Raw genomic sequence first — 14,274 nt, 5'->3', positions numbered from 1 at the left:
ATGAAGTATTAATACTTCTTATAACATGGATGAACCTCAAAAACATTATGATAAGTGAAAGAAGCCAGTCACAGAAGGCCACATGTTGAATGATTCCATTTATATGAAATGTCCAGAACAAGCAAATTTATAGAGACAGAAACTAGATTAGTGGTTGCCTAGGAATAAGGGGGAATGGAGAGTGACCACTAATGGGGTGATGAAAATGTTCTAAAATTAGATAGTGATGTTGGTTGCACAACTTTGAATAGACTAAAAACCATTGTACATTTTAAAAAGATTGTATGGTATGTGAACTTTATCTCAATAAAGCTGTTTTAAAAATCAGCTTTTGATTGTAAGACATATCTTCAAAATTAACCTCAAAGGAAAGGAACTGATGGGGGGGGGGTAGAGAGAAGTTCCTCAAACCAGTTAACATTTCAAGGATTTTATTTGTCTTCTCTTCATCTGAGTCCTGGCTTTAAAAAAAAAAAAAATGACCCTGCATGGTCAGGGTCAGATCCTCTGGCTGGCTGCCCAGATGACTGAGATTCTGAGTGGTTTCTTTGTTCTGTGGACTTATCATTTAAAAAACGAACCTATTTTTCCAAGTCTCCAGAGCTGAGGAATAGAGATGCCAGGGGGTCAGCAAATAGACATAGGAAGCCACTTCATCTGCCAACCAGCCAGATTTCTGAAGGGTTGCTCTATGGAACTCTTGTTCTTTGGAGATTTCATTGTTGATAGATGGGCAGAGACAGCTTCAGGGCAGTGGGGAAGTGCATCGTGTTTGGAAAGGCCTCTGTGCCAGGAGTCTGCAGACAGACGACTCCTGACCAAGAGCTGTCTCTCAAAGCCTCTGATTCCTCATCAATAAAATCAGAGAGAGAATAGCCTTCTCACCCCAGGTCTGTGAACACTGAGGGTGTACACCAAAGCCATGGTGCTGGAATGGTGAACTTGGGGTCACTTCAGAGGACATGGTTTGAAAAGTGAAAGAATGAAGATTTTCTGGCAGGAGTAGATGGCTATGGACGAGGTCGGGAATGGTTGCCAGGTCAAAGGTGATAGAATTGATGGTTAGAAGGCTGTTGTAACAAGGATTGTCAGAAGGCGCCAGCCCTTCCTCTGCCCTAAAGACCAACATTCCTAGCAAGTAGTCTCATTGGGGTCATTTAAGTCAGACAACAGGGGCAACTCACTGAGAATGCATGGAAATGCTGCCAGAGGTGATCGGGGGGTACCCCCTTCCTCTGCTCTGTTTCCCTTAGATCAACCTTTCCTATGTGTTCTGGATTCTTGAGCAACTTTCATAGAGCCTCATATTCTCACAAAGCGCCCCAGGAATGAAAAGAAATAAATCATCATTTTTGGGTAGTGTAAGATCAAGAAGTGACTTCATATCTTTGTAAATGTGTTTTAGATTGATAGATGGACAAGAATGGTATGTCCTTATGGTGCTCCTTTTGATCCAATAAATGAAGCTTTCAGATCTGACTACAAAACCCTATAAGTTTGTTTGCAAATTTTTTCTAGCCATTTTGCATTCATCAAATTGTTCTTCATGCTCCCTCTCTTCAACCTGTGGTCTATTTTTGGTATAAATTAAGAAGGTAAAAATAAAACACGATTTAGAAGCATGTCAGGGTACAAACCACCTAGTAGCATGTAATGGTGTTACGCTGATCCAGGCATGAGTACACTTACCTGCTAACCTCACAGCCAAATATGTCCACTTGATGAGCACTCAGAACCCTCAAGAAGTTCTGGTAAAGTGGATAAATATTTATTATAGCACATTGATTTTAAGGTACACATTCTCCCCTCCCCCATTTTAACATCTCTGAAATTGTGATATGTCTTACACTCAGTGCATCTTACATTGACTTTTCTTGTAAGATGGTGTATTATAATAGTTACATCAAATCTTAAATTTGATGAAAACTCATTCTCATTCTGCCTGCCCTTGGATATACATGTTGAATAATTCTGTGCCCATCCTTGCACTGCAGTCAGGAGCATACACAACCAAGCCGCTTACCACCTTCCTCTAGAGAACCAGAGAAACATCTTCTTGTTTTTGCAGGTTTTTATTCATAGACCACAAGCAGATCTTCCATCTTCAGATCTCTAACTCTAAAAGGTACCGTGGAACTTTCTCCCTTCCCCATCTTTTCCAGTCCTCCAGCCCCTGGGCTCCATCCATAGGTACTCAGTTTGTGTGACTGTCCCTAGAACCATTTCTGGAACCTGCTCATCTCCAGGCCCTTTCCCAAGTGACTCACTAATGTGGGTCTAGCTGAGGAAGCTCAAGGAAGAGAAGGGAGGAGGGGCATTCCTTTGCCCTTATGTGGAGGGAGTAACTGAGTTATTTCCTTATGCTTCCTGGACAGGACCTGCTGACTCAATGACCTATCAGCGCCATTTCAGCATTTCCGTTCTGTCTGTCTCCAACACTTCACCTTAGGTAAGAACTTTCGCTCTCAGTCACCTCTCAGAGTTCTCTGACTCTTTACAGCTGAAGGTCCTTCATGTCCGAGATGGACAGTGTCACCTAGCAGTATGCACGCTCTAGCAACATGAACAACATCAGGAGTAACCGAGAACTGTACCTGCAGTACACAGCCATGGCTCCCCAGCTCCTGGCCCACATCTCCAAATTGTTCATTGTTTGCCGGAATGCAGGCATTGCTGTACCTAAGGGCATCCGAAACATCTTTGAGTTCACTTGGGAGGAGCTCATCTCTGACCTCATGGTGCCCACCCCGTCTGACATCCTGGGCCTGGAGATCAGCATTGGAACCCCGCTTGTGGTGCCTGTGGAATCAACCCCCATGCAGGCTCCCATCCTGAAGAGGCCACCACTACCACCAGTACCTCCACCGCCCATGCTACCCGCTCCCACGGGGCCCACCAAGTTGTCTGCCCACTCTCGCTCTCGTGGCCATCAGGCGCACTCAGGCCAGGAGACCCTGCACAGGTTCCAGCGGCAGTCTATCCACCTGCTAACAGAGCTGCTTACCCTGAAGATGAAGGCCATGGTGGAGTCTGTGTCTGGTAAGGCTGGCTCGTCAGATTCTTTTCCATTTTTTTCTGGGCCTGGAAGGGTCTGCCTGGACCGATGTTTGTGTGTCCATCACACCCACCCCAAACAGGTATATAAGGTTGCACTGGAAACAGGTGGCAGCCATGGGTCTGCTGTAGGAATTGAACTACTTCCATGACCATCCCCAAGAATCATCCTCTCACTCCTCTCTTTTCTCCACTTTTTTTTTTTAACTTATTGGGGAACAGTGTGTTTTTCCAGGACCCATCAGTCAAGTAGTTGTTTCAATCTAGTTGTGGAGGGCACATCTCAGTGGCCCATGTGGGAATCAAACCGGCAACCTTGGTGTTATGAGCTAACCGGCCGCCCCTGTTCTCCACTTTTTCCTCCCATTCCCCCAACTTGGGAGAGCCAAGACTGGAAGATTGGCTGTGGAGAATGGTGCGAGGTTAGAGATACTGAAGGATGGAGTTTGTGGAAATGACATAGAGGTGGAAAGAGGCAGCACTCAGGAGGAGGGTGCATGTGGAGTTGTCAGTCAGGATGGACAATTGGTGGGTGGCAAGACAGAGCCCAGTAGAGTGAGAATGAGGGAGAGTTATAAGAACTGGGGTTCATCCATGCATGGTGAGGGTGTCATTCTAAGATCAATGCCAGGACCCAGAGCCACATTAATAATCAAGCCTTCAAGATGTTGCATTATTTTAAATACCAACATCGGTACCCAGGTCTATGGGTAGGAAGAGAAAAGGGCAAAGGGGGACAGAGAGCAACCACCTGACCGGTTTTGAGAGCTCAAGACCCTTCCTTTGGGAGCCCCTTCACACTAGCTTATCCTAGGAATAGATCTTCACTCTACCCTTATGTCCTGGGCCATGTATGGAGGTCCTTTTCTGGAAGCATTAGCTCCATACCGGGAGGGAAATGAATTGTTTTGATGATTAATAGGTGCCAACCCCCTGGACATCACAAGACGCTTCGTGGAAGCCAGTCAGCTCCTCCACCTCAATGCCAAGGAGATGGCTTTTGACTACCTGATTGGCACAGTCGGGAGAAGTGGCCGTGGTGTTCGATCGATGGGGAAAGGTGAGTACCTGAGCTTCAGCCCTTAGATGAAAATTCAAATAATGCCAGCCAGAGTGCAATGGAAAGGTCAAACCCCCAGTTTAAACGTTTGACATTTCCAAAAGTTGAGGTAGATGTGGGGTAACAGAGATTCTCAAATGCCGTAGGTGAGTGTGTAAACTAGTACAGTTCCCGTGGAGAGTGTTCAGTAGCACCTGAGAGGCGGGAGATGTTTTAGGATCTTACAACCCAGCAATGTCTCTCCTCAGTCATTCCCTAGAGTGGTGCTTCTCAAACTATCTGCAGTGAAGGAACAATCCATAAATTTCCAATCTCTTGTGGACCGACCCTTTTAAAAATATGATAAAGATGTCATAGCAACATCAAATTGCTAAAAGATTTCTAAATATATTTCTCTCAATTTGCGGTCATGGCCTGGTGTGGGTTCGTACCTGTCCACAGGCCACACTTGAGAGTCATACTTGGCATACGTGTGCAAGAAGCCATACCAGACTGTTTATTGCAGAATTGTTAGGAGTGGGAAAGAAAAGTGGAAGCAACCTAAATGGCCATCAACAGGAAAAAAGTAAATTATAGTCTATTTAGACAATGAAACAAAGTGAGAAGTGAAAATGAATCAAGCACTAAAGCACGTATATCAATAGAGGTAAATCTCAAAAGATAGTGTTAAGCAAAAAAAAGCAAGCTATATAAGGATACATTTGGTATAATACTATTTAAATAAAGTTTAAAAGATTGCAAAGTGATATTGCTTATGGGTACATCATACAAAGTGCAAGTATAAAAATGTGAAGGGGAATGATAGATGCAAAATTGGAGGAAGTGATCTTTGGAGTGGGGTAGAGGGGATGGATCTGGAAGACACAGTGATTCAGTCAGATCTTAAGCTTGGTGGATACACAGTATTCATCTTGAATATAAGTCCTCACTGTTAGGAGGTTTCACAGGGGAGCATAAAAAATTTATACTGTAGTTCCCCCTTATCTGCATTTTGCTTTCCATTGTTTCAGTAACCCGTGGTCAACCACAGTTTGAAAATATTAAATGGAAAATTCATAAGTTTTAAATTGTGTGCTGTTCTGAGTAGTATGATGAAATCGCGCACCCTCTTCCTCCATCCCACCGAGGATGTGAAACATCCCTTTGCCCAGCGTATCCACTTTGTAGACATTCCCCGCTTAGTAGCCATCTTGGTTATCAGATCGACTATTGTGGAATCACAGTGCTGGTGTTCAAGTCACCCTTATTTTACTTAGTAATTGCCCCAAAGTGCAAGGGTAGTGATGCTGGCAATTCGGATATGCCAAAGAGAAGCCCTAAAGTGCTTCCTTTATGTGAAAAGGTAAAACTTCTAGACTTAATAGGGACAGAAAAAGAATCGTATGCTGAGGTTGCTAAGCTCTATGGTAAGAACGAATCTACCCATGAAATTCTGAAGAAGGAAAAAGAAATTCATGCTGATTTTGCTGTTGCACCTCAAACTGCAAAATTTATGGCTGCCGTGTGTGATGAGTGCTTAGTTAAGATGGAAAAGGCATTAAATTTGTGGGTAGAGGACATGAGCAGAAAACGTGTTCCAATTGATGGCGATGTGTTGCTCCAGAAAGCATTGAGCCTATATGAAGACTTCAGCAAGGGATCCCCTGAAATGATTGACGCTGAGCCATTTGCTACAAGTAAGGGATGGTTACCCAGATTCAGGAATAGATTTGGCCTGAGAAATATAAAAATTTTGAGAGAGAGGGAGGGAGGGAGGGAGGGAGAGAAAGAGAGAGAGAGACCGAGACCCCACATTCACATGACTTTTATTACAGTGTATTGTTATAATTGTTCTATTTTATTATTGTTGTTAATCTCTTACTGTGCCTAATGCATAAATTGAACTTTATCAAAGGTATATACATATAGGAAAAAGCACAGTGTGTGTGTGTGTGTGTGTGTGTGTGTGTGTGTGTGTGTATACACATATGGTTCAGTACTATCCTTGGTTTCAGGGTCTTTGAACGTATCTCTTGTGGCTAAGGAGGGGCTACTGTATCTCATAACCATCCACTCTCACCTATAAAACCCGCCCCCATTTATCATCTCTCTCATCCACTGAATGTTTGTCAGGCTTCTCTTGATGGTCAGAGGTTAAACAACTGATAATAATATGCATAGTCAGTGCAAATAAATTGCATAGCACAGTAAAATTGCAAACTTTGGGTGGGAAATGTGGATTTCATGAAGTCAGTGAAAGTGATGTCAGAGCAGCTCGATGCTTATGTGCAGCCACTGATGCGTGGTGCGGTGGAGCAAAACTAGTAAGCTACTGAAGGTGGGAAAACCACCTAGGGTAATGACTCCATGGAGACAGGATGGTTTGGGTATCAAAGGATTAGAGATAAAAATCGATAAAGCTCTTAGATATTTTTGCAAAAGGCAAACATGAAGGGACTCGTGTTTTATTGCTGCCATACACCATTCAGGAAAAATAATGATACCACCTCAAAAAAATTGACACAGCTGTTTTTATTTCTGATAAAAATTAGCATGTGCTTACATATCAATGAATCTTGGTTAACTACAAGATGAAAGAGGGTTATTTTGATAAATTTTGCGGGGTTTTTTCTAAGATAAAATCCCAAACGTTTTCCCCTATACTAATTACCATGAAACGGAGGTCTCTGTTTTAGGGGAATTTACTCTGTGCCGGTTCTGTTCAGGAGCAGCTATGGGCTGGTAACACAGGTCCCCTAATTATGCTGTAACTATGTATGCAGATGGCTACCAGCTTACACAGAGTTCTGCACCTTGTGTTCCAAATGGGGCTTAGAGATCCATCTAATTTGGGGGGACAGCTGTCTGTTGGTCTGTTTATGTGTAGGAGAGTCCCATGGGGGATGTCCTGGTAGCCCTGGACCAAGCCCCGACCCTCACACCTGCCCATGGTGCTCTTCCACCTGAACACTATGTTCCCTTACCTAGAAAAGGAACAGTCATCACCATTAGCACCTCACCTCATAAAGCATTTAAGCTTGCAGGATCACAGGCTTTCACCTGTGATGCAGTGGCTTCCTGGTGTCCCTCAGGCATTGTGGTTAGTGGAAGAGAATTTGCCGAGAGCTGAGCTGAACTCTGGAGAGCCTTTTGGTGATTTCAGTGTCCTGCTGCATTCGTGGAGAGCAGGGAGAGCCTCCCCTCCATCACGCTCCCCAGGAAATCTCTCTCAGTTGTTGGCACATCTGTTCCAGACACCCTTCTCTTTTTTTTTTTTTTTAAATTTTTTTTTTTAATTGGGGAATTGGGGGAGGGGAACAGCATTGGGGAATCGGGAAAGGGGAACAGACAAGTTGTCCTTTTGTTCTTCAGTCTAGTTGTGGAGGACGTTGCTTCACTGGCCCATGTTGGCATTGTGATCATTGTGCTCTTCCCAGGTAAGGCAGATCGGTTGCCAGCTTCTGGACGGCCGCTCACAGCGGCTCTTGGCAGCTCACACCGGCTGCTGGCTGCTCACGCTGGCTGCCGGCCACTCACAGTAGCGCACAGCAGCCCACTGCAGCAGGGGCTACAGCCTACGCCTTCACCAGGGACTCAATGGCAACCCAGCTCCAGGTCGAGCTGTTGTTCACCATCTTAGCTGCAGAGGGCAGTGTCACTGGCCCTCATGTGGGATCCAAACCAGGACCCTGCTGCTCAAAGCTGGTGTCCCAAGCCAGCTCTTAATGAACATGCCACTCGGCCTGCCCCAGACACACTTCTCTTTAAACAAGCCTAGAGTTTGAAAAGAAAAATCAAAATGACAAAATATAAATGAAGGAGCTATCTATTTCCTTTGGTAAAGAATTTATTTTAGAAGGAGTTGAATTAGATAGCTCTCACAGGGCAATAAAAGATGCAAACTCTGTGAATTTATTTTGCACAATTTTGCTTTTCTAGACTGTCTTACTATGTGAGGTAGACCAAAGCTATAACTGAGTCTGGAGTATTCTTCCCTTAAAGCTATAGCCAGAATGTACCCCTTCCATAGTATTAAGATTATTTTCTCTTTTTTGTGTGTATGTGTTTTAATAATATTGCCATCAGCCAAAAGATTGGTTCCTGCCTTTCCTAATACCTACTAGTCCTGGCTTAGCATGAAAGAAAACTGGACTGCTCCTTGATTTTCAGTTGATGGCAATATTATTAAAACATACACACACAAAAAAGAAATAATCTTGTCATCTTTACATGTAACTATTTTTCTTTCACTTTTGTAGTTTTCTTTGTGGTTCTCTATATACGTGTATATGTATGTGTATATATGAATATATGTAAGTATATATGTATATAGGTACGAGTATGTATAATAATTTTTAGAAAAAGAATACTGCAGTTTTCTATTTCTCAGTTTCCTTTAACAAACACAAATGTTTTCCAACATGGCTATTACTTTTAATAATTGTCATTTTGAGTGAGTATAAATTTCTTCTGGTGTTTATGTTCCATAATTAACCAAATGGTTAGGTTTCCAGATTTTTTGTTATCAGTATAATATGCACTGTAATAGGCAACTTTATGTACATCACTTCTTATTTCTGTTTTATTGATGATTAAGATTGATTACCCAGGAAAGGGCTTATTAGGTAGGGTAAAGGGTCTCAATATGTATTTAGCTCTTGCTAAATTTTGCTTTCTTTTCTTTTTTTTTTTTTAAGATTTTTTTGGGGAATTGGGGGATGGGAACAGCGCTGGGGAATTGAGGGAAGGGAAACAGACAAGTTGCTGTCATTTTGTTCTTCAGTCTAGTTGTGGAGGACGTTGCTTCACTGGCCCAAGTTGGAACCATCATTGCGCTCTTCCCGGGCGAGGCAGATCAGTCGCTGGCTTCTGGACGGCCACTCACGCTGGCTGCTGGCTACATACGGTAGCCCATGGCAACCCACTGCAGCAGGGGTTGCAGCCTACGCCATCGCTGGCAACTCATGGCAGCCCAGCTCCAAGTTGAGCTGTTGTTCAGCATCTTAGCTGTGGAGGGCAGTGTCACTGGCCCTCATATGTGGGATCCGAACCGGGGCCCTCTGGCATCCCAAGCCAGCTCTTAACCAATGCGCCACTTGGCTGGCCCTAATAAATTTTGCTTTCTTGATGGATTTTTCTCTACACCAGCAGGATTGACTAGTTTTATTCCATCTTTACTAGCATTGGCTATTGTTAGTTCTTTTCTTTTCTGCTAAGTTGGAAGGTACTGAAAATTGTTCTAATTTCAATTTTTGGATCACTAATGAAGGTGAGTGATTATGTGTTTCTATCACCCAGTATGCAGTCTCTGGATGTAATCTTTGTCTACTTGTGAAGCCAGGTTGCCATTTTCTGTATGAATTTGAATGAGCCGTGTCAATGAATGAATTGTTTAACATTTCCTAACAATTTCCTGCTTAACCAGTGAAATGACTATCTTTGGGGGAAGAATAAGGAAAGGATTTAATGAGGTTTGTGTAAGAATGATCAAGATTTTCCACTAGTGATGTCGGTGCTAAATTTTCATCCTGAAGTGGTCAGATAATCAAATGATTCTACACATGACAGTATGATTCTGCAAGAGATTGATCTAATTGTTGAAGAAGGATCTGATTTCTGTGGCTTGGATAAGGGAAATAGATGGCTCTAAATTTCCTTCTAGCTGGCTCAGTGCTTATTCTCTTGACCTAATGCAGTTAGTTACACTTGCATTTGCCCTTCAGTAACATGACTTTTTGTGCTTGTTTGCTGCTCCCTACTCTCTGTTTTGATGTCATTTCACTCTTGAGAGAGATTGGAAGGGGAAGGGAGTGCTGTAGAGAGGAACCGTAATTCCCCTTAATTACTCTGAGCCTGGTTGTGCATTTAAAGAGTTTTTTTCTAGTTCCAAGATCTGGTTATTTTGTACAACAGGATATTTTAGAATGTCGGGTCTACCATACTGCTAGAACAAAAAGTCCATATTACATTTTTGGTTAAAAAAATTTTTTTAATTGAAAGAAGAATGCTCCCTCTTCCACTCCAGAGCCCATCACGAACATCTCAGCCATGGGAGTGAACTCACCTTACCAGCTTATCTACGAGGCCTCTACTGGCTGTCTGAGCTTTTCCCTCTCAACTGGAAAGGAAGCCAAGAAGAAAGCAGGTAACAGTGGCTCCCAGCCAGATCTCTTAGCCCCGCTGTGGGGGTAGAGGTGGGGGTGGGTTAGGGATAGAAGAGTCCCTGTTTAAGTCGATAGCATAGTTTGGTTTGGTTTTCTGATAAGAAGGATACACAGCTGTCCTGGCTGTTGACAGAAACTACTGACACAGATTCTTTCCCATAAAGCCGGTGCATCTCAACCTAAGTCACTCCATGGTGCAGCCTCATCATTTGAATGTGTACATGCTCTCCATTTCTGGTGATGTTCCCCTCACCTGGGACAACACCCCTCTCAAACCCACATTTCCATCCCCTCAGTATTCAAACTTCAGCCCCTCTGCTCAGAGAGATCTATGTTGCTCTTACTCACACAGCAAATGGGGGAACCAGTATCTGAAGAGAGGTATTTGTATACCAAACCTAACAATGTGTCCTAAACTGGGCCCGTTCATGCGGGCAGAAAACAAAGACATAGAGGGCACTCTTATTCCATTGAAGAAGATACACAACAGAAGGAAAGGCGTAAGGGAAAGAGTGGATGGCAGATGAGGCCAAACAGTTTAGCAATGACCATGAAACCAGAAGCTTAGAGGGCAGATAAGTAGGGCTGAAGAGAGCAGGGTAAGGCTTAAGGGAACTTCCAGGCCACTCACCTCTTCTACAGACTTGGATGGCAGAGTGGTGGAATTGGGTAGGTAGGGGAAGACTGCATTTGAAAGAGGTGGTGGGAGGATGGACATAAGGTGGGAATGCTCAAAGACTGTCAATTGATTCCCACAGACACTGGAGGTAAGGCTGGAAGTTGAGAAGTTTGGATTTTATTCCTGACCCCTGTCCCTGGCTGGCTGTGTGATTTGCATTCCTCCAGGCCTCATTCTCCATATCAAGCTGCTCCTATATCCTTTCACTTAGTGAACAAATGTTTATTAAACAATTGCTAGTTGTCAGTCACTGTTCTAAATGCTGGGGGTACACATGTGGACTCTTAACACAAAGAATACCTTCCTGATGGAGCTGACATTCTCAGCTTCCTGCACAGAGTAGATTCAGATGTCGCCTCTTATTCCCCTGGTTCCTTTACCTCTGTTGATGCATTTTCTCTCACCGTGCTTCAATAACACATAGCATAACTTCTGGCATCTCACTTTATGAGCTTCTGGTTTTATCATGTTCCCTCCTGAGCTAGCCCTAAATTGACACAATCACTTGAAGAGAAAACAAACTATCCTTAAAACACACAGTGACTTCTTGATTTTTTTTTTCTAATGGCCTCAAGGATAATTCCTTGAGTAAGATTCCTATGCAGAAGTTAAATATGTTTGTTGGTATCTTTGTCTATATGGCTGTTTCCCTCTGCCACCCCAAGATGTGATTTGTCATGATGTTGCATCATTCTCACTAGGATGTATATTCAGTAATGCTACATTTCTTATAATTCCTGATACCTCTTGGAATTATTCTCACATGCATGCCTAATAGTTTATAAGTAACCATGTATCCTATCCTGCCTAAGAATGTCCCAGTTTATGCTTATTGTCCTAGCATAACTATTAATTATACCCACTTTTAGTGTAAAAAATTTCCCAGATTGTACAGTGTATTATAGAGTAATTCTGGTTTTAAGTCTCTTTGGGTTTGGGACCTCTGTTCCATGTACATGTGCTATCATATGTCACTGATGGCCCCCTTTGCAGTTGTAGGACAGGCTTGGAGCAGAGAGGCTCCAGGAATTGGGCCTACTGCCTGAGAGGACAACAGTTATTTCTGGAAAGTAGCCCAACTTTACAAAGAGAGACTGAGAAAAGTCTGTCAATAGTAGTTCCTGATTGGAACAAGAGGTTGTCACCCTCGAAGACCCAAGGCAACCAGGGATGGGCCAGACATGGATGCTCAGGCTAGCATATATTCCAGGAGGTCATCCAGCTGGTAGCTGGGTCTCAGGGTCAAGTTTATGGTCTCTGGTGGCGGGAGGAGTTGGGGAAGCGACCAGGAACCACTCAGGGTGGCAGATACTAGAGATGGTACCAAAGCACTAGCCAGAAACCTCAAGGCTTGGCTGACAGTGAGAGAGACTTTTTCTGAGGCCCTCATGGCTCAGTTGGAGCCTGAGCAATACCTCTGGCATGAAGCCAGGTTTTATTTTTGAAACCAAGGTGAAGTCAAGCCTGCATATATGTGACTCCAGCTGGGTGGGCGGTAGAGGACCTGAATAGATGCCTCTGGAACTTCAGTCATAGAGGATCCACATCCACAATTTCATGTTATCACATCTTCATACCACTTAACACTTTCCACAGAAGATAACTGTAAAAATAAATACAGAAAGCACAAAGCATTGCCTTCCACAGATTTGAGCAGGCAGAAGAAAGAATCAGAGAACTTGAAGATAGGACAATGGAAATTATTCAGTCTGAAGAACAGAAAGGAAAGATTAAAAAGAAGTGAGCAGAACCTAAGGGACCTATGGGACACCATCACGTGGAACAATATAAGCATTGTGGGAGCCTCAGAAGGAGAAGAGAGACAGAAAGGGAGGGACAAAGAAACTATTTGAAGAAATAATGGCTGAAAAATCCCCAAATTTGTTGAAAGACGTAAATACAAACATCAAAGGCTCAATGGACTCCAAGAAAGATTAACTCAAAGAGACCCACACCAATACACATAATCAAACTTTCAAAAGCCAAAAACAATCTTGAAAGCAGCAAGAGAAAAACAAATCATTACATACAAACAATCCTCGATAAAATTAGCAACAGGTTTCTCAACAGAAACTTTGAAGGCCACAGGTACTGGACTGATATAGTCAAAGCACTTAAAGAAAAAAAACCTGTCAAAACCCCAAATTTTATATCCAGCAATACTGTTCTTCAGCAGTGAGCAAGATATTAAAACCTTCCCAGATATATAAAACCTGAGGGAGTTCATGACCACTAGACCAACCTTGCAAGAAATGCTCAAGGGAGTTCTTCAAGATGAAATGAAAGGACATTAGACAGCACCTAGAAGCAATATGGGGAAATAAAAATGTCAATAATAGCAAATATATAGGCACTTATAAAAGCTAGTAGTATTATAACTGGTTAGTTTGTAACAGCACTTTTTTTCTACATTATTTAAAAGACTAATATATTTTTAAAATATTAGTCTAAAAGCTTGTATTACTGTAACTTTTGTTCATAACTCCAAATCTTGCTTTCTACATAATTTAAAAGACTAATGCATTTAAAAGAACTGCTAATTTATGTTTTGGGGCACATAATATATAAAGAAATAATTTTGTGACATAAACAATGGAAAGAAGTAGAGACAGAACTGTTGAGAGTTTTCATAAGTTGTTGAAATTAAGCTAATAAAATTTCAAATTAGTGTCATAATTTTAGGATGTTAAATGTAATCCCCATGGTAACCACAAAGAAAATAACTATAGAATATACAAAAAAGGAAATGAGAAAGGAAGTTAAAAATATCAGTTAAAAAAAATCAGCTAAACAGAAAGAAGACAGTAATGCAGGATTTGAGGGACCAAAAGCTATAAGACATATAGAAAAAAAAGAGCACAGTGATAGAAGTAAGACTCTCCTTATCAGTAATTACTTTAAATGTAAATGAATTAAACTCTTCAATCAAAAGACAGTGATTGGCAGAATGAATAAGAACACATGCCAACTATATGCTGTCTACAAGAGACTCACTTGAGATCCAAAGACACAAACAGGTTGAAAGTGAAAGGATGGAATACCTCTTCCATGTAAATAGTAACCAAAAGAGAGCAGGAGTGGCTATACTAGTGTCGGACAAAATAGACTTTAAGTCAGAAGAGGTTACAGGAGACAAAGAAGGACAATATAGATTAATAAAAGTTTCAATACAGCAAGAAGTTATGACAATTAGAAACATTTATGCACTTAGTGACAGACCATGAAAATATATGAAGCAAAAACTGACAGATTAAAGAGAGAAATAGACAGTTCTATAATAATAGTTGGAAACTTTGATACCCCACTCACAATAATGGAAAGAACCACCAGAGAGAAAA

The 14,274-nt window shown here is 42.2% G+C and overlaps 1 protein-coding gene across 1 annotated transcript in view; it reads left to right on the top strand.

Annotated features, from left to right (window-relative positions):
- The first annotated feature begins 2,107 nt into the window (after positions 1–2,107).
- Positions 2,108–14,274, top strand: part of CUNH3orf20 (chromosome unknown C3orf20 homolog) — a 72,984-nt gene continuing 60,817 nt past the window's right edge. Inside the window, exons 1-4 of the mRNA XM_019645950.1 lie at positions 2,108–2,125; positions 2,376–3,039; positions 3,977–4,114; positions 10,119–10,238. Of these exons, the coding sequence (XP_019501495.1) occupies positions 2,562–3,039; positions 3,977–4,114; positions 10,119–10,238 (736 nt within the window). The 5' untranslated portion in view covers positions 2,108–2,125; positions 2,376–2,561. The remainder of the gene's footprint in view (positions 2,126–2,375; positions 3,040–3,976; positions 4,115–10,118; positions 10,239–14,274) is intronic.

The sequence above is a fragment of the Hipposideros armiger genome, unplaced genomic scaffold (genome assembly GCF_001890085.2).
Source record: "Hipposideros armiger isolate ML-2016 unplaced genomic scaffold, ASM189008v1 scaffold_96, whole genome shotgun sequence".
Classification (NCBI taxonomy): Eukaryota; Metazoa; Chordata; class Mammalia; order Chiroptera; family Hipposideridae; genus Hipposideros; species Hipposideros armiger.
This window is presented reverse-complemented; position numbering and strand designations above follow the sequence as displayed.